At 58.0% G+C, this 19,428-nt stretch overlaps 2 protein-coding genes across 8 annotated transcripts in view; one reads left to right on the forward strand and one right to left on the reverse strand.

Annotated features, from left to right (window-relative positions):
• The window catches only part of Kcnc3 (potassium voltage-gated channel subfamily C member 3), a 15,631-nt gene extending 4,281 nt beyond the window's left edge, over positions 1 to 11,350 (forward strand). The window contains exons 2-7 of one of the 7 annotated variants that reach the window (XR_002819167.1): positions 3,636 to 4,743; positions 5,832 to 6,023; positions 6,246 to 6,372; positions 7,343 to 7,503; positions 8,536 to 8,595; positions 9,467 to 11,350. Coding sequence is in view for 3 of the 7 variants with exons in the window: in XM_023706667.1 (XP_023562435.1) it covers positions 3,636 to 4,743; positions 5,832 to 6,023; positions 6,246 to 6,349 (1,404 nt within the window). In the remaining 4 variants the exon portion in view is untranslated. Of the gene's footprint in view, positions 1 to 3,635; positions 4,744 to 5,831; positions 6,024 to 6,245; positions 6,373 to 7,342; positions 7,977 to 8,535 lie in introns of those variants that run through there. The other 6 variants (XR_002819165.1, XR_002819166.1, XR_002819168.1 and 3 more) reach the window with 6 other exon arrangements.
• A 1,906-nt stretch (positions 11,351 to 13,256) lies between these two features.
• The window catches only part of Myh14 (myosin heavy chain 14), a gene marked incomplete at its 5' end in the record, with an annotated part of 62,480 nt that continues 56,308 nt past the window's right edge, over positions 13,257 to 19,428 (reverse strand). The window contains 4 exons of the mRNA XM_023706678.1: positions 13,257 to 13,686; positions 13,831 to 14,003; positions 15,616 to 15,724; positions 17,888 to 18,096. Coding sequence (XP_023562446.1) covers positions 13,539 to 13,686; positions 13,831 to 14,003; positions 15,616 to 15,724; positions 17,888 to 18,096 — 639 coding nt within the window. The remainder of the gene's footprint in view (positions 13,687 to 13,830; positions 14,004 to 15,615; positions 15,725 to 17,887; positions 18,097 to 19,428) is intronic.

The following is a 19,428-nucleotide window of genomic DNA, read 5'->3' on the forward strand; positions in this document are numbered from 1 at the left end:
GGCGGCACGTGGTGGCGCCGCTGGCAACCCCGCGTGTGGGCGCTCTTTGAAGACCCCTACTCGTCGCGGGCCGCCAGGGTGAGCCGCTCTCGGGGCCCTCAGCACCCCTTCCAGGCCCCCCCCCCCAGGCCCTCAAGAGTGCCAGTCCCAGCTCCTTCTAGATTCTCTGGGCTCCCAAACCAGACCTTCTGTCCTTCCAACACATCCCCCTCCTGCCTTCAGGTCCCCAAAAGACGTCTCCAACCTTTAGAGTCTCTGGTGCCTGTCCCAGGCCACCCTAGACCTTTAGAAAGTCCCTCTCGACCATGAATCTCAGTGGGCTCCTCTGAACAAACCCAATCTCCAGTTTCCCAGCCCCTCCAAACGTCTTGTCGCCTGCCTTGGCTACCCCACACCCTCACAGGACCTCTCCCAGGTTTCTTGGAGCACTCCACCCCTCCCCCACCCGAGCTCTCTTCACAGTCCTCCTACACTGTACTAGGTCCTGTGAACCTGCCTCCCGCCCTGTCCTCTTCACCTCCCTGTTCTCCCTGGCCCGGGATCCCAGAGGGCCTCTTCAAATTCAGTCTCCTAGTTATTCTCAACCCAGCCTCCAACCCCGTCAAAGTTTCCAAAAGCCTGACAGCAGGGCCTCCTGGACTCCTTCTCCTGACCCCTTGCTCCTCCATGCTGCAAGGCTGAGTCTTGGGGCACTTCCCCTGCTACCCCCTCTGTTTCTGTCCCTTCCTTCTTATCCTGTGCAATCTCTTGTCCTAAGGACTTTCCCCAGAAAGCTGTGTGCTTCCCCCAGTCTTTCACATGCCTCCTCCTGTCTCCAGAACACTCTGGAGCGCCCATGTTCTCTAGAGTTTCCTTTGTAGAGCCCGTGTGTCCTCCAGCAATTCTCTTCCTTGCCCCAGCTTCTCCCTTTCATCCTTTCAAACTGCACACCACACTCAGTCCCTGGGGTTTTGCCCTTCCCAAAGTGCCCTACTCCCTTTCCTGGTCTGTCAAGTGACTTCACTTCCTGCTCTAGAACTTTATCTCTTACCTCAAAACTTGGGAATCTTGCTCTGGTCTTCAGCCCAGAAACTCCTCCAAATAGCTCCCATTCTGTCTGCCTGCCTCAGGATCTTTTCACTTCCCCATTTTCCCTCGCTCAGCCCTGCTTTCTCGGTTTCTCATGCTCCCCTTCCCCAAGCCCAGGCCTGGGCCCCGCAGCCTCTTTCCCTCTGCCACAAAGAGCCCATATTCTAACCTTCTCTTTTCTCCAGCTGGCTGTATCTCCCTCATAGCCTATGAATCCTTCCCAAGCACTCTCCACTTGTAGAAAACTTCCTTAAGCGCTTGTGACGGCTAAGTGCCTGCCCTCCCCTTGGCTCTTCCCAAACCTCTTCTTCCCCAACTTCTTCCCAGTCTAGGAGACCCCAGAGGGAAAAAGTGTGGGAAGAGCGGGGAGTTGGGGAAATTGGAAAGAGGGGGAAAGCATAATGATCCTGGGACCCCTCTCCACTCTCCAGGAGGCCCAAACACCTGGAGGAACTCGTCCGGGCCCCATCCCCCCACAGTGCCGCGTCCTGGGCCGGGAAGGACGCGGAGCCGCAGTGCCGCATTTGCGCCGGGGGAGGGAGGAAGGGGGAGGGGGCCCCGGAGGCACCGCAGAAAGTTTGGTCCCTGGGAAGCGCTGAGTTGGCGAGATTTGGGGTTGAGTGGGGGGAAGTGGGGAGGAAGAGGCGCGGAAGGGACATGGCCTTAGATGCCCCGAGGCTTGCTAGCTGCCCCACCCCCACGCCCCGGGGCGCCTTTCTCCCTTGACCCCATTGAAGGGTGCTAAGGTGAGGGGGAGGGCGGGGGTGGAGTCCTTCGGTGAGGATCTGACTAGGGGTCCGGGACAGCTACGGAGGTCATTTATTGACTGCGCAGATGCTTTTCTGTGTGTCTGCGGTGTACCAAGCACTTTACAGACTCTAAGTAACATTGCTTGGGAGTTGGGAGCTCTGGCCAGTGCCAAGTGCAGGGTCTAGCCCTACTTTCTCCCTTGTCATCTTTCCTTTCCTCCTTACAGGGATTCCATGCCCACCTATCCTTTCTGCTTGTTAGTCTCCTTGGGACAAGGGGTTAAACCGGCCCACGCTGTCCAGCCCTGCAGCTGTGGACTGCGGCGGGTGCCCACTTCTTTCCTGTGCCTTGGGAGGGAAGGAGTTAACGGAGCTGGTCCCGCGGCTTCTGTCGGGAAGCGCAGCTCTGCGGCTGCGCGCCGCCTGATGGACTCCAGCCACGGAAGGGTTAACACTGTGCCGGAACACTGCGGCTGCGCACTGCGGCGGGAGCTGTCCGCGGTGCTGTCCGCCGCGTGCCCCGCCCCCCCGGCCCGGCCGGCCCGCCCCCACTGCGGTGCCGCAGCCTGCCTTGCGCCTGGCATGGAGGGGGGTGGGGAATATCGGGCATGCGCTCTGCGGAGGCCTTTTGCCTCTTAACCCACTGCGGAGAAACCAAGAGGGTGGCAGAGGTCCCTCACCGATCCCCCTGGTCCACCTCAAGTCCAGGGCTCTCTGTGCCCTGAGACTGCACTACCCATCTGATTAAAGCCCCCTTCACCTGTTTCTTTTCCTCTCCTAGGGACCCCCCCCCCAACAGAGCCCATTATGATCTCCAGGAGCTGACCCCTGGCCTTCTTCCCCTAGACCTTAACCTCCCTGTCCCCTCTTCAAGGCTCTGTCAAACTCCAATCTTGGGTTTGGAGTTGCAGGAGCTCTAGTCTTTCTCTGCCTTGCCAGGACCCAAGTTTCCTTAGCCCCTAATTCTCTGACTGTGTGCCTGCCCTCCTAACCGGAGTCAAGACCCCTTCTCTGAACCTCAAGCTCCTGTTCTCCCTTTCTCTGCTCTTTCCTTTCACATCCTTAACCCTTCCAGCCCATCTCTCTTCAGGACCTGGACCCCAACTTCCTCTGTCCTGTGTTCTCTGGGCAAAGTTTTCATCCAGGCTTTTCCTTTTCTGGGGCCTGAGCATGGGCGCTGAGACCCTCAACATCCTTGCCCCCACTAAGTGATGCCCTGTAGCCCAGTAACAGTTCAGACCTCCTTACTGTGTTCTGGGCACAGGGCCAAGCCCTTGGTACACACACTTCGTTTAATTCTTACAATCTCATGAAAAACTTAAGGTTCAGAAAGGCTTACGTCCTTGCCCCAAGTCTGATATGTCAAAAGCTGGATTTAAACTCATGCTTTCTTGTTCTTAACCACCTTGTGGTCTGCCCCGCATCCCACCCCATGTTTCCCTTCCCTGAACTCCAAGCTGAGCCCCAAAGCTTCTGAGGCATAAGGGGTGTGTGCCTATTCCATAGTTCAACCCTTGAGGCTGGCCAGGGAGCCTGAGGGACAGGAGGTTGGAGTAAGGTGGCCTAGAAGGCAGAATGGGACCAGAGCGAGGTTCCAGAGGAGACCCTGCTCTGCTGCCCCATCTGCTAGGGCCAGGTCCTGTCCTGCTGCTCTGTTCCTTTTGTTACTTTAGAGGGCAGCACAGGAAGCCAGATATGATGGAGCCACAGGGCTGGAATACCTCGATCCCCTCAGGGTTGAGCCTGGGAGGCTGGCAAGGGGACAGTGAAGTGTTCTGTGCCTCGGTCAGCTTTCTCTCTCTCCCATCCTGCCTGCAGTATGTGGCCTTCGCCTCACTCTTCTTCATCCTCATTTCCATCACCACCTTCTGCCTGGAGACCCACGAAGGCTTCATCCACATCAGCAACAAGACAGTGACGCAGGCCTCCCCCATCCCTGGGGCCCCGCCTGAGAATATCACCAACGTGGAGGTGGAGACAGAGCCTTTCCTGACCTACGTGGAGGGCGTGTGTGTGGTCTGGTTCACCTTTGAGTTCCTCATGCGAATCACCTTCTGCCCGGACAAGGTGGAGTTTCTCAAGAGCAGCCTCAACATCATCGACTGTGTCGCCATTTTGCCCTTCTACCTGGAGGTGGGCCTCTCGGGCCTCAGCTCCAAGGCCGCCAAGGACGTGCTGGGCTTTTTGCGTGTCGTCCGCTTTGTCCGAATCCTGCGCATCTTTAAGCTGACCCGTCACTTTGTGGGGCTGCGGGTGCTGGGCCACACACTCCGTGCCAGCACCAATGAGTTCCTGCTGCTTATCATCTTCCTGGCCCTGGGGGTGCTCATCTTTGCCACCATGATTTATTATGCTGAGCGCATTGGCGCTGACCCTGATGACATCCTGGGATCCAACCACACCTACTTCAAGAACATCCCCATTGGCTTCTGGTGGGCTGTGGTCACCATGACGACCCTGGGCTATGGAGACATGTACCCCAAGACCTGGTCTGGGATGCTAGTTGGGGCGTTGTGTGCCCTGGCGGGGGTGCTGACCATCGCCATGCCTGTTCCTGTCATTGTCAACAACTTTGGCATGTACTATTCGCTGGCCATGGCCAAACAGAAGTTGCCCAAGAAGAAAAACAAACACATCCCCCGGCCCCCCCAGCCTGGCTCGCCCAACTACTGCAAGCCTGACCCACCCCCACCTCCCCCACCCCATCCTCACCACGGCAGCGGTGGCATCAGCCCTCCACCACCCATCACTCCCCCCTCCATGGGGGTGACTGTGGCCGGGGCCTACCCGCCTGGGCCCCACACGCACCCCGGGCTGCTCAGGGGAGGTGCAGGGGGACTGGGGATCATGGGGCTGCCTCCTCTGCCGGCCCCTGGTGAGCCCTGCCCACTGGCTCAGGAGGAAGTGGTTGAAATCAACAGGGCAGGTGAGGCTGGGGCATGGGTTTGGGGCAGATGGAGGCCATGGGAGGTGCAGAGACGGGGTGGCTGGCCTCAATATGGGAGAGGAGGAAGATGACAGGCCAGAGAGGAGTCCTTCACAGCCAGAGGCATGATTTTTCTCCTCTCTTTGGGGAGAGAGAGACCTGAAGCCAAGTGATTCCAGGGGCCATTGAGGCTGAGCCACAGGCCATTTGGTGAGAGGAGCTCAGGGTCTCACAGGTATCCTGGAGGCCTTTAGTGTCGCATAATGTGTCTGGCAGGAAGTGCAGAGGGACAAGGGGGACAGAGGGAGGCTGAGGGGTAGGTGGGGGTTAGTGGGAGAAGCCAGGATGTTCTCTCAGTGAGACCAGAGAGGAGTCAGGCCAGAGCTGAGAGGGCACAAGATAGACAGGTGGTGCCCAGGGAGCTCTGGGGAGGGGTCTGGACAGAGGTCCAGACGGATGTCGCTGAGATGAGGACATGAGGTGAGGGGACAGCAGCAGAAGGTTGTGTGTTTATCCCTGGGGAGTCTGTGCCTCAGAAGAAGTAATTTGGGTGGCGGGGAGGCGGAAGAGGTGGGCCCCACCCCCAGACCTTAAGTAGGTCAAGAAAAGGAGCCGGGCCACCCGGCCCCCATCTTGTTCCCTCAGCCACTGGCCCAGTTTCACACCCATTAAAAATAGCTCAAGTCAGGGCCTAGGGGACCCCCACCTCCCCCTCCCTCACCTGTCACCTCCCAGCCCTGCCCCATGGTGCCCTTTCAGCACCCTGCACTCAACACATCCTCCCTTGCTGCCCCTGTTAGCCCCCAGCACCCACCCTGGCCAGGTTGCTCAGATGGCTTCCACCCAACTCAGCCCCCAGCCTCACCTTCTACATCCTGCCCTAACCCCAGGCCCCCACTATCTCACCTGCCCTTCACCACCCCCAGAAACCATCCCTGGCCACCAGCACACCTCACCCTCAGGACCCCCTGCCAGACCTCTCCGGGTGTCCACATGGACCCTGCCATGGAATCTTTCCTAGCTCCCAGCCTTTTCCAAATCACCTCACACTTTCCTCTGTGTCTCTGTCTGATCCCCTGGGGACACAGATCCCCGCCCCAATGGTGACCCTGCTGCTGCTGCACTGGCCCACGAGGACTGCCCTGCCATTGACCAGCCCGCCATGTCACCTGAGGACAAGAGTCCCATCACCCCTGGAAGTCGGGGCCGCTATAGCCGGGACCGCGCCTGCTTCCTCCTCACTGACTACGCCCCTTCCCCTGACGGCTCCATCCGAAAAGGTGAGGCACCCTCCATGGGACCCTCGGGACTCTCTCTCTCCCCCCTGCCCAGGGGAGGGAAGAGAGGGTGGGGGGGTGGAGGCAGCGGCTCCCCTTCCCCCTACCTGAACCCCAACTGCCTCCCTCCCAAATCTCCAGCCCCAGGCTTCCTCCCCACTGACCCTTCACCTGTCTTTATTCCATCTCCATCCCCCGTCCCCCTTGGCCTCCTCCCCACCCCAGCCACTGGTGCTCCCCCACTACTCCCCCAAGACTGGCGTAAGCCAGGCCCCCCAAGCTTCTTGCCCGACCTCAACGCCAACGCTGCGGCCTGGATATCCCCCTAGTGGACGAATCCCCTTCCCCCGGGGTAAGTAGCCCCCTCTGCTCCCTCCTGACTCCCCCCTCCTTTTGACTAACCCCTCCCACCACATGCAGCCCCCACTGACCGAGACTCCCCTCCCTTACTTCACCGTGAACAGCTGCACCCCCTCCTGACACTGACCCCCCAATGTCCGCGGACTCACCTTGTCCCCATCAACCTCTCGGAACTAACCCCACCCTCCCACCACACTTGGTCCTCACGACTGGCCCCCATCACCATCTCTCCCTGCCCCTCCCCTGGATTTGCATTCAGTTAGGAAAGTGGGGTGTGCACTGACACTTCCGTGTGCAGGATGCAGCCAGGAGGCAGGCGCTGCTGAGACTCAGCCAGCAGCTGGGCACGGGGCTCCCTCTGGGCAAAGCCCAGCCCCCTGAGCGCCAGGGAGGCAGACAAGTCTAGACTCACCTGTGCTTGGATGGAGGCAGAAGAATACACAAGCCCCCGGGGGGTGTCAGGGGCAACTTCAGGTGTCCAGGATAGAGAATAAAAGCCACCTGCCCGTGACTAGAGCGACCTGAGTCTGAGAGTTGGTTGGCAAGGAGCCGGGGTGGCAGCCAGGGGAGGTCAGGCTGAGGTGAGGGTCCTAGAGAGACCAGAGGCCAAAGCTGCAGCCAGCTGTGCTAGAGAGGGGCAGGAAGGTTCTGAGGCCAAGAGGTGAGGGGGTGGGGTGAAGAGGGCCTTAGCAATACACAACCCCCCAAATGCTAGGAAGTCAGTGCTGTGATCCTGTCCCCTCCCTGTGCCGCAGGGCCTTGCACCTATACTCTGTCACCACTGAGCTACAACCCCATCTTGTACATTTGTTTGTTTTATCTTTTGAGACAGGCTATCACTCTAGTTCAGGCTGCCCTCAAACTCATAGCAGTCTTTCTGTGTCAGCCTCCCGAGTTCTGGAATTACAGGCATGTACCACCATGTCCAACTTTTAAAATTAAAATTGTTTTTTTGACACAAGATCTCACTTAAGTTGCCCAGGCTGAGGTTGGACTCAATCCTGCTTCAGCCTCCCCCCAACTAGGATTGCAGACTGTGCCGCCATTCCCCGTAGCAATGAGGACCCAGCTCCAGGCGGTGGAGACCTGTGGGCAGATGTTCAGCTTTACATCTAGAGCACAGGTTGGTAGTAGGCCTGGAAGCTTCCTTCCAGCCCAGTTTTTATAAATAAAACTTTATTGGGACACAGTCACGTTAAGCTACAACGGAGTGGAGTAATTGTAACTGGGGCCATATGGCTCCTATAGCCAAAAGGGTGTACTATTGCACTGTACAGGAAAAGCCTGCCAAGCTCTAATTGGAGGAAGCAGCAGGCAAAGTCCCGAGTCCAGAAGTAGTCTGTAGAAGGCACAGTGAGGGAAGAGGGGTACAGAGGGGGAGGGGAGCTGGAATTGATCTTAAAGGTGAGGGAAACATGGGCCACGCCCCAAAAGGAGACTGTGGAGGAGTCTCCTGGGAGGCCTGCTTAAGCCCCTGTGTTCCATACAGCCAGGGAGGGCTGGAGGGCCCTGAGGCCACAGCAGAAAGTGAGAACCCAGGCCTCCCAGCTCCTGTCCAGAGTCCGTTCCCCGCTTTCCACACCCCTCTTCCTCCATTGTCATCTCATTCTTCCTTCCCTCCCTCCTCCCGCCTCTGCCCTCCCCCTGCTCGGTCCCCTCCCTGTGGCCCTTGCTTCCTGTCCCCAGGTCTGAGGGAATGGGGGTTGGGTGGAAAAGGTGGGAGTGGGAGTAAGGGCTGGGGCTCAGGTGGGGAGAGAGGTGGGGTCCCTGCTTCTCTTGCCTACAATGCCAAAATCCATTCATTGAACTCAAATATTGGCTGGAGCTGATGGGGTGACTGAGTTCTCTGCCTGTGTCCAGGACCCTGACCTTCCCCGCCCTCCCCTTACCCCACTCCTTTCCAGACACCTCACCCACACCTGCTGCTCCTCCCCTCCTGTCCCCCATCCCTGTCCCCATTCCCCCCGGCCACCCCGGAAGCTCCCTCCATATTTGATGTCTCTGGCCTCCCCATTTCACTGCTCCCCTCCCCCGGAAAACACCAGCGAGGAGGAAGAGATTCCGGCGTTCTCCGTCCCCCCAACAGTGAGGCTGTGTTGGGGGTTCCCCTACCATCCTCCTCCCTGCCTTGACTCTCTTGTATTTCTGTCCCCAGCTCTTGTCACCGCCTGAGACCTCGCGAGACCCTCGGGTCCCCCCTGCCCCTTTCCCCCAGGTTAGCAATTGGGAATGGTGGGGAGGGGGTGTCCCCCAGATAGCAGGCTTCAGTCCCCAAGGCCCTCTATCCTCCAGTCAGGACCCCCACCTCCAGACAGCCCATCGGCTCTGCCTGGTCGCAGACCTCCAGCTGTACCCCTAGGGCCTTCCCTTCCCGCAGGTGCCCATCTGCGGTCCCACACCTCCCGTCACTACCCGGACGTTTCCCCGGATGCTCCTGGACCCTGGACCCCTAGCCTCAGCCTGAGCCTCGCCCCTCCCTCTGCCCTTGGAGTCCGCCTCCGACTCCCCAAGGGCGCCGCCCCCTGCTTTGGCTCCATCTAGCCCTCCCCTCCTGTCCCTCGGACAGGTGGCCCCCAGCCCTGCTGCTGCCGCCTCAGCTGGCCCCCCAGGCCTCTCCTCCGGCTGCTCCCTACTTGCATTCAACCCAGCCCCTCCTCACGACCCTGCCGCCCACCATCCCGCCTTGCTGCCCCCCACCTTTGGCCTCAGACCAGGGGACCACGAGGGTGGGTTGGAGAGGGGAGGGGGGAGGGGCGGAGGCTCGGTGGGCGCCGCCCGCCTCCTAATCCGGAGTCTCTCCCCCCCCTGTGTCTGCACCTTCCTCGTGGACGCTGACTGACTCTGCGATTTGTTCACTTCTCTCTCTCCATCTCCTCGGTCCGCTCCACCCATCTCTGCCCCTTGCCTGTCTTTTTGTGTCTCCCTCCCTGTCTGTCCCTGTCTCTGTCTCTAACTGTCCCCCACTGCCTTCGTCTCTGGGTGTCTCTCGCCCTCTCCATCTCTCCTCCCTGTCTTGGGGTCCCTCCGCGGGACCCTCTCCGCACCCCATCTCCATGCTTTTTCCCCATGTTTCTGCCCCTCCCCAGGTTACGAGAAATCCCGCAGCCTGAGCAGCATCGCGGGCCTGAGCGGGGTGTCCCTGCGCCTCGCGCCCCTTGCCACTCCCCCTGGCTCTCCTCGGGCCACCCGCCGCGCCCCTCCAACCCTGCCCTCCATCCTCTAGCGCTCCCCTCCCCCCTGTGGGGGGACTCGGGGGTGACCCGGAAGGTGAAAGGAGCTAGGGGTGGGGTGGAGGGGAGAAAGGTATTTTTTTTAAAAAATCAAAAAGTCATTAATATGCAACCGAGATGATGAAGCCAGCAGACACCCCCGGGCCCCTCGCCCCCTCACCTGGGCCCCCAGGATGGAAGGGGAGGGGCCAGATCCCATCCCCCAACTCACTTCCCCACAAAAAGCCTTCTCAGGTCTCCATGAGCCATAGGACACCCTCCCCCATCGAGTCGTGTAAATAAGTCCAAACGACACCAAATCCATCTTGGGGCACCTATCCCCCCCCACTATGCATGCTCAGCCGGACCCCTGCTCCCCAGCCACCTCAGCAATAAGCCGCCAGGGGCTGCATGCCGCAAGTTGGAGGGGAGGGGGCCCCCAGAAGCTCTAGGGGTTGGGCAGGTCTTCGAGCCACACGGGGTCCTCTGGCTTCTGGCCCTTCCCTCCAGGGAAACTACCCCCCCCACACACACACACTTTTGAAAAGGAGACCAGCTAGGGACTAGAAGCTGGGGTGTCCACGCTTGGCTGAGGCACATGGTGGGTTGCCCAGCGGGGGCCCCCAGCCTTCCGGAAGATCCCGTTGGTGATCCTCCTCCCTCCAGGGAGCTGCTCGCCTCTGTGCCAGGTGCATGGACTCAGACCTCCCAACCCCAGAGTTACTGGGAAGATCTGGCCACCACAAAATCCCGGCCCGCCCCGCCCCGACCCCCCCAGGACATGAGACCCGCATCTGGAATTCCTGAGAGGGCCCTGGCACCCCGCACCCCCAAATCTCCACACACTTCCAGGATGTAGCCTCTGCAAACAGAGCCTTGCCTGCCCCTCCCCCTCTCCCTGGACTGCATCCCAGCACTTCAGAGCTCCAAGCTTCAGCTCAGCCCAGCCTTTGGGATGCTCCAGGTCGTTCCCACAATTTCAAAATCTGGACAGCCCCAGATCCTCAGGCCTGCCTCCCAAACACTCCCAAGTTTCCCAAAGATCACCAGACTCATTCATCCCAGATCCCCTGATGCTAGAACTTCCAAGGCAGGCTCTGCCTGTCTGCAATTCCAGGGAGCCAGACCCCGGCACTCCTTCCTTCCTCTCTAGCCCTGGCCACAAATCCCTTCCCTGAGATGGTGCCCAAAGGTACTTTCTTTGTGGCCACCAGTTTCCTGGAGTATCGCACTGGTGCCCTTGCTGGTGGGACAAGGTTGTAGGCCGTCCAAGGACGAGCACCTGTTTGAAAAGTCTCCTCTTGGACGCGCACATGTTGCGCATCTAACTGGTGAGTCCGGGAGCGCTCCTGGTCGAGGCGTCCTCATTAAGGTTCCATTTGAGGCAGTCCCAAAATGGTCGCAGAGGCTGCGGCCGGCTGGAAAGTCGGCTTGGGAAACCCGGGACAGGGGCTGGCGCTCCTCAGGGGCCGCCACCCTCTCCTGTGGAAAGCCGTCCCTCATACCCCACCCAGGCTCAAGGATGCGCTACCTCCCCCTGGCCCAGAGACCTCGCTGGTCCCAGAATCCTTCGCGGACCCCCCTTTTGGAGCTGGGGGCCCGTGGAATCAGCACCCTCCCTCCCTCTGCTCCCACGGCCTCAGGGACACCCTCACGCCCACCCAAGGGTAGGTGAGGGGCGTCACTGAGCACGATTCTCGATGCAACGATTCCTATGCAAGGGGCATTTTGAGTCCCCCCAGCCTCCTCTCGGCCCCTAAGCCCTGGTGAATCCGGGTGAGGGGTGGGGAGGGTAATGGCGGGGCAGGGTAAAGGGCTAGGGGCTCCAGACACCAGGGTATGGGGTGGGGACTGATTATATTGCCAAAGGGTTCAACTTCTTTAAACAGGCCTCAGTTTGCCCTGACCCTCACAAGAGGCAGAACAGGGCGGGGAAAGGGGTGAGAGTCTTTCCCCAAGGGTACTGACCTCTTCCCAATGGCTCTCCCTGCTCGCCAATCCGCCACACGTACCCAGCTTTTTAGTTCAGCTTTAAAAAAGAAAAATAACCACCATCATAAACATCTACAAAACGCGACTTTCGTCCTGTCCCTCCCATCCCCCCAGTCACAGTGTGGGATTCGGGGAGGGAGAGCGAGCTGATGGGACTGCCTCCGAGTCTCGCTCCTTTTCTCCTCGGCCGCCAGGGTGCCTGCAACTACACGCATGCGCTGCATGACGCGCGCCCCCCACTCGCATGTCGCGCCCCTCCTGCGCTCCGGGAACGCACGGACACGGGGCATGGGGCAGGGCGATCGGGGAGGAAGGAATGACGGGGGGGTCGAGCTCAGCGGCTCCCCCTCCCCAACATACACACAGCAATAAGTTTCTCTCACTCGAAAGTGGGCGGGGCGGGCCTGGCCTGTGGGGGGGAGGGGCAAAGGGGCGCTCTCAGGGATGGGGGCGGGGTCCGGAGGCTGTGGGAGGGGAGGTCTACAAATCGTCCAACTCTGGTGCTAACGGCGGGTCTTCTCAAGTCCACCCGCAGGGCCGGGAGGGAGGGGTCGGCAGGCCCCTCCCCCTAAGCCTCCCCCACGCCCACCCAGGGTGCATGAACCGCCCAATGCAGAAGCTGCCGCATGTCACCCCCCCCAAAGAAAAAGTGTCAGGCCCCCTTTCCCACCCACCCTCTCACTCCCCATCAAAATAAAAATTTCCTTTTCATTTAAAAGTGCTTTGTGTTTGTGGACTGAGAAGGGAGTACGGGTGCACGCAGAGGGGCTGGGCGCCCAGAAAAAGGGTGGTGTTAAAGTGGTGAGCCTTATGCCCTGGCACAAGCCAATGATCCCAGCACTCTGGGAGGCTGAAGCAGGAGGGTCACAAGTTCATCCCTAGCTTTGGCAACTTAGGGTCTTAAAATCCTGGCTCAAAATAGAAAAGAAGGGCTGGGATTGTAGCTCAGTGAGAAGAACCTGGTTCAATCCCCAGTACCAGTAAGGAGCCTGGGGAGAGGCAAGGTGTAGATTGTGAGTCCTTGACACCCTGTCTGGGGCAAGTGCCTCTCAATTCCCTCCATGACAAACACCAGGTCCCTCAGCCTTCACTGGGGGATGCGGGCCCCACAGACATAAGGCTGATCCTGCTGCGGTGGGAGTGGGTAGTCCTGAGTCCCTAGCGGAGGGCGGGCAGCCCGTCCACTGTACCACGGCCCCTGAAGCCTCCCTCCCTGGATTTCAGTCCTGGTTCAACTTCTTGCCAAGTGTGTTTTCTTGGACAAGTGGCTTGGCCGCTCTGAGCCTGTTTCTGCTACCCCAAAAGGTTGGTGGGGGTTGTTTCACCCCAACTTTTCACTGAACGCCCGAGTGCCGGCACTGTTGAAGGTCTCTCAGAGCGGTGACATCCTGCCTCCAAGGTGCTGAGGGCAGAGACCAATGCCAGCCCTTAGCAAACCCCGGCGCCGGCGCTGGGATTTCCGCCAAGGCCTGAAGAGTTGGTTTGCCTGCTGCCACCTCCCGACACTTGCTGTTTAGCTTAGGGTGAGGGTCGACGCTACAGGCCACAGTTTCCCCATCTAGACAATGGAGGGAACACCTGGGGGGCCACAGGAGACCCGCACTAAGCTGGACTCATAGCCAGGACCACCCCCCATCAGTGCCCACCCTCAGGAACACACGCAGCTGAAGCCAGGTCCACTCGGGTTGGAGTTTATTTCTCCGGCGCCTGGTGGATGCGCCGCTGGGAAGCCGCCCCCGGCGCCCCTCTGGGCCACCCCGCTTTCGAGCGATGGGGCCCCCATCTTCGCCTCCCAGTGCTGGGCCCTGCAATGGCCAGGAGGTCTCAGGGAGCTCTATGTGGGGTCGCTGGTAGCCGAAAATGCCAAAGGGCAGCGTCATTTCCAAAGTGCAAGAAGCCACAGGGCGGGTGTGCTGGGCTGAGGCAGCGGCTGGAGCGGGCCCTCCCCTCAGGCAGGTCACTGGGGCTGGGCTGGCGGGGGACCCTCGGGCTCCGGAGCCGATGCGGGCTCCTTGTCCTCCGCCTCCTCCTCGTCGGAAGCCACGCCCTCCTCCAGGCGGAACACCTGGCGCACTGTGCGCGTGGTGAAGGTGAGCGGGCCGCGGCTGCAGGGGGAGAAGTGACCGAGGGTCTGTAGCGCCATCACAGCCCTGGCGCAAGCCCCTTGTACCCAGGGAGCCCAGCTCCCGCGCTCTCTGCCCCCACCCAGGCCCAGCTTCCCCCACTAGGGCGTGGGGAGTCCGCTGTACCGGAGCCGGTTCCTCAGCGTGGTCACCTCACGGTTCATGGACTCGGCGGACTCGGTGACGTCCTCCAGCTCCCGCTGCAGCCTGCGGCGGCCGGCCTGCGCCCTGGACGCCTCCTCCTCCGCCTCCTCCAGCTGCCTCTTCAGCTGCTTCACCCGTAGGTTCGCTTTCTCCAGCTGGGCAGAGCAGGGGGGCCACCGAATGGTACCTTGTGGTGCTGTCCTCCCCTCCCCCACGACCTACCCCACCTGTCCCCCTCTCTGCTCATCCCCTGCTTTCTGGCTAGCCCTTATTCTCCCCGAAGACCTACTGGCCAGCCTCCACCATGCCCTCCAAGGGGCCCTCTGTGGACACCCACAGCTGAGGTCTAGCCCCTGCACTGCTGCGAAAGAGCCCCTCACCCTGGCCCTCAGGCCTTGATGTCTTCCTCTGAAACTGGGAGGAGCAGACCGACTTCACCAGTAACCCCCAGCCTCTGTCCTCTCTCTCTAGGGAGGGGACACACAGCATCTCACTGCCTTTCCTAACCGTCCTGGTTTGCTTTCCTGCTCAGAATTCACCTGGCTTACTGCATCCTGCAGGGCCTTTGCACCTGCTGCTCCTGTGGCCTCCTTTTTCATCCTTCAGGTGTTAATGCAAATGTCACCTCCTCAGAGGTCTCTCTGATGGTGCTGATCTAAGGAGTGTCCCCCTTCCTGTGTGTCTCTCTTTTGGTTTTTAGTTGCCTCATAGCCCTGGCTGCCACCTGTTGTCACCTCTGCTTGCATCCAGGCTTAGTGCTTCTTTCCCGATGTTGACAGCAAATAAAGCTTAGCTGAGCTTTTAAGGGTGCAGGGGCTTGGTTCAGCCAGGAAGACCTGGGATCTGATCCAGACTCTATCACTTACAAGCTCTGTGACTTTGGTGAACATTATATCCCCTCCTAAAATTTCAGAGGTTTTTTTTTGTTTGTTTGTTTTTTGTTGTTGTTGGTTTTTTTGTTTTGTTTTGTTTTGTTTTGCAGAACCAGGGATTGAACTCAGGCCCCTGCGCTTGCCAGGGAAGCACTTACTCCACTGAACCATCTCCACGGCCCTAAAGTTTAGTTTTTAATCTGTGAAGTGGGACTAGTGATATGCTAGCATCCATTAAAAGAAAGAAAAAAAGCAAAAGCTTGTGACACAGTAGTATAGCAGGGCATGGTGGTGCACAGCTGTAATCCCAGCACTCTGGGAGCCTGAGGCAGGAGGGCTGCGAGTCTGAGCCCAGCCTGGGCAACTCAGTATTTTACTAAGAACTCAAAAATAAAAACAAAAAGGTCTGGGAACAGAGCTCAGCGTGAAGGTCCAGGGTTCCAGCCCCAGTACTTAAATAATTACAGACTCTGAGGTCAAAAATCTGAATCCTGGCCCCACCTCCAATGAGCTTAATAATTTCCAGCAAGTCATTTTACATTTCTGTGCCTCAGTTTCTTCACCTAAGTGGTGACTAACTTTATCTACCTCGGCTAAGATTGAAATGTGCTACCTGTCACGTCTATAGCTCTGGGCTTGGGGTGCACAAAGCACTCTCTGTTGTCATTTTCATCCTGGGCTCACTTCTGAGGAAGTCCAACCCCACCCCACCCCAGTCGCCTCCCCCTCGCCGCCAGGCCTGGCAGGTCGGTCAGCTTGTCACTGCCTCTGCCCCTCTGCAGGTGCCCCAGCCCCGTGCTGGCCCAATGCTCCTGTGCCAGCGGTTCCCTGCCTCCAGAGACGCTGTGCGCTACTTTCGCTTCCCGCTGTCCCCCAAAGCCGTCCACCCACTCACCTGGTCCCGGAGCTGGTCGGCCACCCTCCGCTCCTCCTCCACCTGCAGCACCACCTCCTTCAGTCGCTTCTCAGCCCTGCGCACCAGCTTGCCCGAGAGGATGCGCTCCCTGTGGGGAGAGGAAGGGGCTGAGGAGGCTGGCCGAGGCTGACCGCATGGGCTCCTCGGGCAGCTATCATCCATTCTTGGACAGCCTCTTTCTTCTTCCCCACCCCCATCTGGCCCCCACAGCCTGCTCAGAGCCAGCCAGGGCACTGATGTCCTTGGCTTCCACTGTGACACTTGGTGTCCTAAAAATGTGTGCTGTGGTTCTGGGACCCGCACCAAGTACAGATCCGGCCTTCATCCTGCTTTCCTGGCTCACAGCTCCCAAAGCCATGGGAATCTCGGAAGCCATGGTCTTTCTGCAACATGACCAGATGGCTGATGTCCTGGCCAACTTCAGGATGGGGACAAGGTGCCAGGGGAGCCCGCCATGTGATGAGAGGATGAGACCCTTGGTGCCCACCTCGCAGGGAGGAGAGAGGAGCTGCAAGTGGAGCAGATCACCAACGGCCAATGACAACCCAGCATGCCTAGTAATAAAGCCTTACGGGAGCCCTTTGGTTTTGTTTTTTGAGACAGGGTCTGGCTATGTACTTTGGGTCTTAAACTATGCAGCATTGGCTGACCTTGAATTTGAGGTGATACTCCTGCCTCAGCCTCCTAAATGCTGGGATTACAGGTGTTCACCACCATGCCTAGCTGTGGAAGCCTTAAGGGTGGGGCTTGGGGAGCTTTTGAGGTGCTGCTTATGTGGAAGGTAGACGCTGTGCCCCTTCCCACAAACCTTGCCCGATATGTCTCTTCTCTGTGGCTGTCCCAGAGCTGAGATCTTATAATAAAGAAGTAATGATTAAGTAATGTGTAGCCCTGTATTCTGGGCACCGTTGCAGAAATGGCAGGGCCCGACTGAGGCTGTGAGGCACACTGGTGGGAGTGAGCTGAAGGCTGCTTAGCCCCTGAGGTGGGCTGGTCAGGAGGACTGAGCCCTCGAGCGGTGGGTCTGTGCTGACTTAGGTCAGAGTCAGAACTGAATGGTAGAATGTGGGGTTGATGTCATGGGAGAACTGGAGACCACAGCTGGGCATAGTGGTGCACTCCTGTAATCCTGGCTACTCAGCAGGTTGAGGCGGGAGAGTCACATGTTCAAAGCCAGCATGGGCAATGCAGCGAACTCCTCGCTGAAAGCCAGAGAACTAAACCAAGCGTAGGGGAGCACACCTGTAATTCCAGCACTCAGGTGGCTGAGGCAGGAGGATCACAAAAGTAAGCACAGCCTGTATTAGTAGATTGATGGATATTAGACTTAGCAATAAATATTTTGTTAGTTTTATTAGCACAGCAGCTTCTATATGGAAATGTTATGGGAATATTCTGGTTATTCCAACACCTGGAGGTGGAGGCACCTTCTACAGCCCTGCATTCCTGCTGCTTCTAGGATGTGAATGTGGATATGGATGGATGTGGTGCGTGGTGTAACTGCAGCCATTTTGTGACCATAGGAAAAGACGAAGGAAAACACACAGATGTGAACCATCTTCTGGCTGCTTAGCTCCAGCTCTTATTATATGAGAAAAAATCATTTTTGTGATAGACAGATGGAGAAATATGGTGCCAGTTCTTACCCCTTATGGTATCTGTGTTTGCAGTATAACCCATGAAGGCTGGTGCCTTTTTCCCCCAGCCCCCTAAATTTGAGGAGGCTACAAGACTTGCTACGGCAGAAGCGACACAACACCAACATTCCAAGTCTTAATTCTTTTTTTTTCCCCGCTTGGCAGAACTGGGGATTGAACTCAGGCCTTTGCGCTTGCCAGGGAAGCGCTTATTCTACTGAGCCATCTCCCCAGCTAAGTCTTAAGTCTTAAAAGCCCGTGAGCTCTTTACCTCCTCCTTTGGGCCGTGGCTCTGTCTTGAGGCTCATCCTGGGTTAGGACAAGGAGCTGCCTGTTTGTCTCTAGAAGGGCCTTATGCTTACTTAGGCTCAGTCAAGATCAGCAAATCCATTGAGCTAATCCTCAAATGAGGAAAGATGCGGGAGTGAGACCCACCCAGCCTTGGCCAAGAGCACTCACTCGCCAGGCCAGACACTCAAGAGCAAAAACAAACATTCATTGTTTGAAGTCTCTAAGTTCTAGAGTGGTTTGTTACACAGCTGTAGCTGACTGCTACATTACCGTGCAAATTACACTCAGGGCACTTGCAGCCCAAATCATCTTTTTCCACCAACCTGCTCTCTTGCTCCAGCTGCTCTTCAGCCTGGGCTAGCTTAGATTCAAGGGTAGCGATCGTCATCTTCTGCCGGGCCCGAGCCCCAGCGTCCTCCTCACCCAGGTGCCCCCGGAGCTCCTGGATCTGCCGCTCCAGCTGCTGCCGCCCACTTTCAGCCTTGGCTGAAAAACTGCGCTCTGCAGACAGCTCCGTGGACAGAGTCTCCACCTGTGGCAGATGAGGGGTGGGGTTGGAAGGAGGGAGACAGCCGATCCAGGCACCTCCTAGAACTAGTGAGCCCACGACGCAGTGCCCACAACCTGCCACACGCTAGCTACCAGCAAACGCTAAACTGTCCTTTCAGTCTACAGTGTATCACCCAACAGCACCGCCAGCCCGGCATTGTAACCTGTTGGATCATGTCTATTTTTAAAACTCCACAAGACTATCGCAGGATAAAAAATAAATTTAAAAAAAAAGACTATCACAGGGCCAGGAATACAGCTCAGTGCTACAAGTGCCTGCCCTGCAATCCCAAAGTCCTGAATTCAATCCCCCCCCAAAAAAAAAGATGATTACAGACTCATTGAACTGCTATAAATTCTACCTCTATGAGTCAGTTCCCAGGGTCATCACACTCAGGTTTGCCAAAGGCTCACCTGGGAAGCTTGTGAGAAAAATGAAGGCTCCAGGGTCCCCCTCCTCCCCAGATTGTGACTCAACAGCTGGAAGCGGGCCAAGAACCTGCATTTACATAACAAGCATCCCTTCAGGTCTCTCAGGAGAGCCGCAGGGTCACTCTGAGCATCCCCCATGCGGGGGCAGCTTCAGGCAGAGGTGTGAATGTGCCCTCCCGGGGGTGACTCAGCTCAAGCTCTGAGCTCGGCCAGCCACACTAGGGACCAGAAGGGAGTCAGTCTGACTCACTCCGACCTTGCCTCACCCTCACCCGCACATATGGATGGGTGAGGACCTTCCCCTTGTATTTTCTCAACTTTCTACTGCAAAATAAAACGGTGAGGCAGTGACACAGAAAGTCAAAGCCCAGCAGCCCCCGGGAGATGCGCCCTTACCATTCCAGGGAAGGCCCTAGGGCATCAAGGCCACCCCAACGGCAGCCCCTTCCTGCCCCTCGGAGTAGCACTCTGCCGCACGTGCATCTCCTTACAGTTTTATTTTTATTTATTATTTATTTTATTTATTTATTTTTTGGCTGGCTCAGCCCATCCTGAGGGCAGGGTTGGCGCGGCATGCGGTGCTGGGAATTGAACAGCAGTACCCTGAGCCTGCCTAAGTTTGCCTAAGCAGGCCTTTATTTTTTATTTATTTATATTTTAGAGACAGGTCTACAGGGTGTTCAGGGTCTCATTACTAGATCAGACTCAGTAGTGATCCGCCTGTTTATGGCCTCCCAAGAGCACTAGAGAATTAAGGTGGAGCCACCCTAATAATAGCCCCTTCCGGGGCTGGTGAGATGGCTCAGTGGTCTAAAGCACCTACTTAGAACAAGCTTAGCAAAGCATCAGGGACCGCGGTTCAATCCCCCAGCACCACATGCCA

Source organism: Octodon degus, unplaced genomic scaffold (assembly GCF_000260255.1).
Source record: "Octodon degus isolate 3935 unplaced genomic scaffold, OctDeg1.0 scaffold00268, whole genome shotgun sequence".
In the NCBI taxonomy this organism is placed as follows: domain Eukaryota; kingdom Metazoa; phylum Chordata; class Mammalia; order Rodentia; family Octodontidae; genus Octodon; species Octodon degus.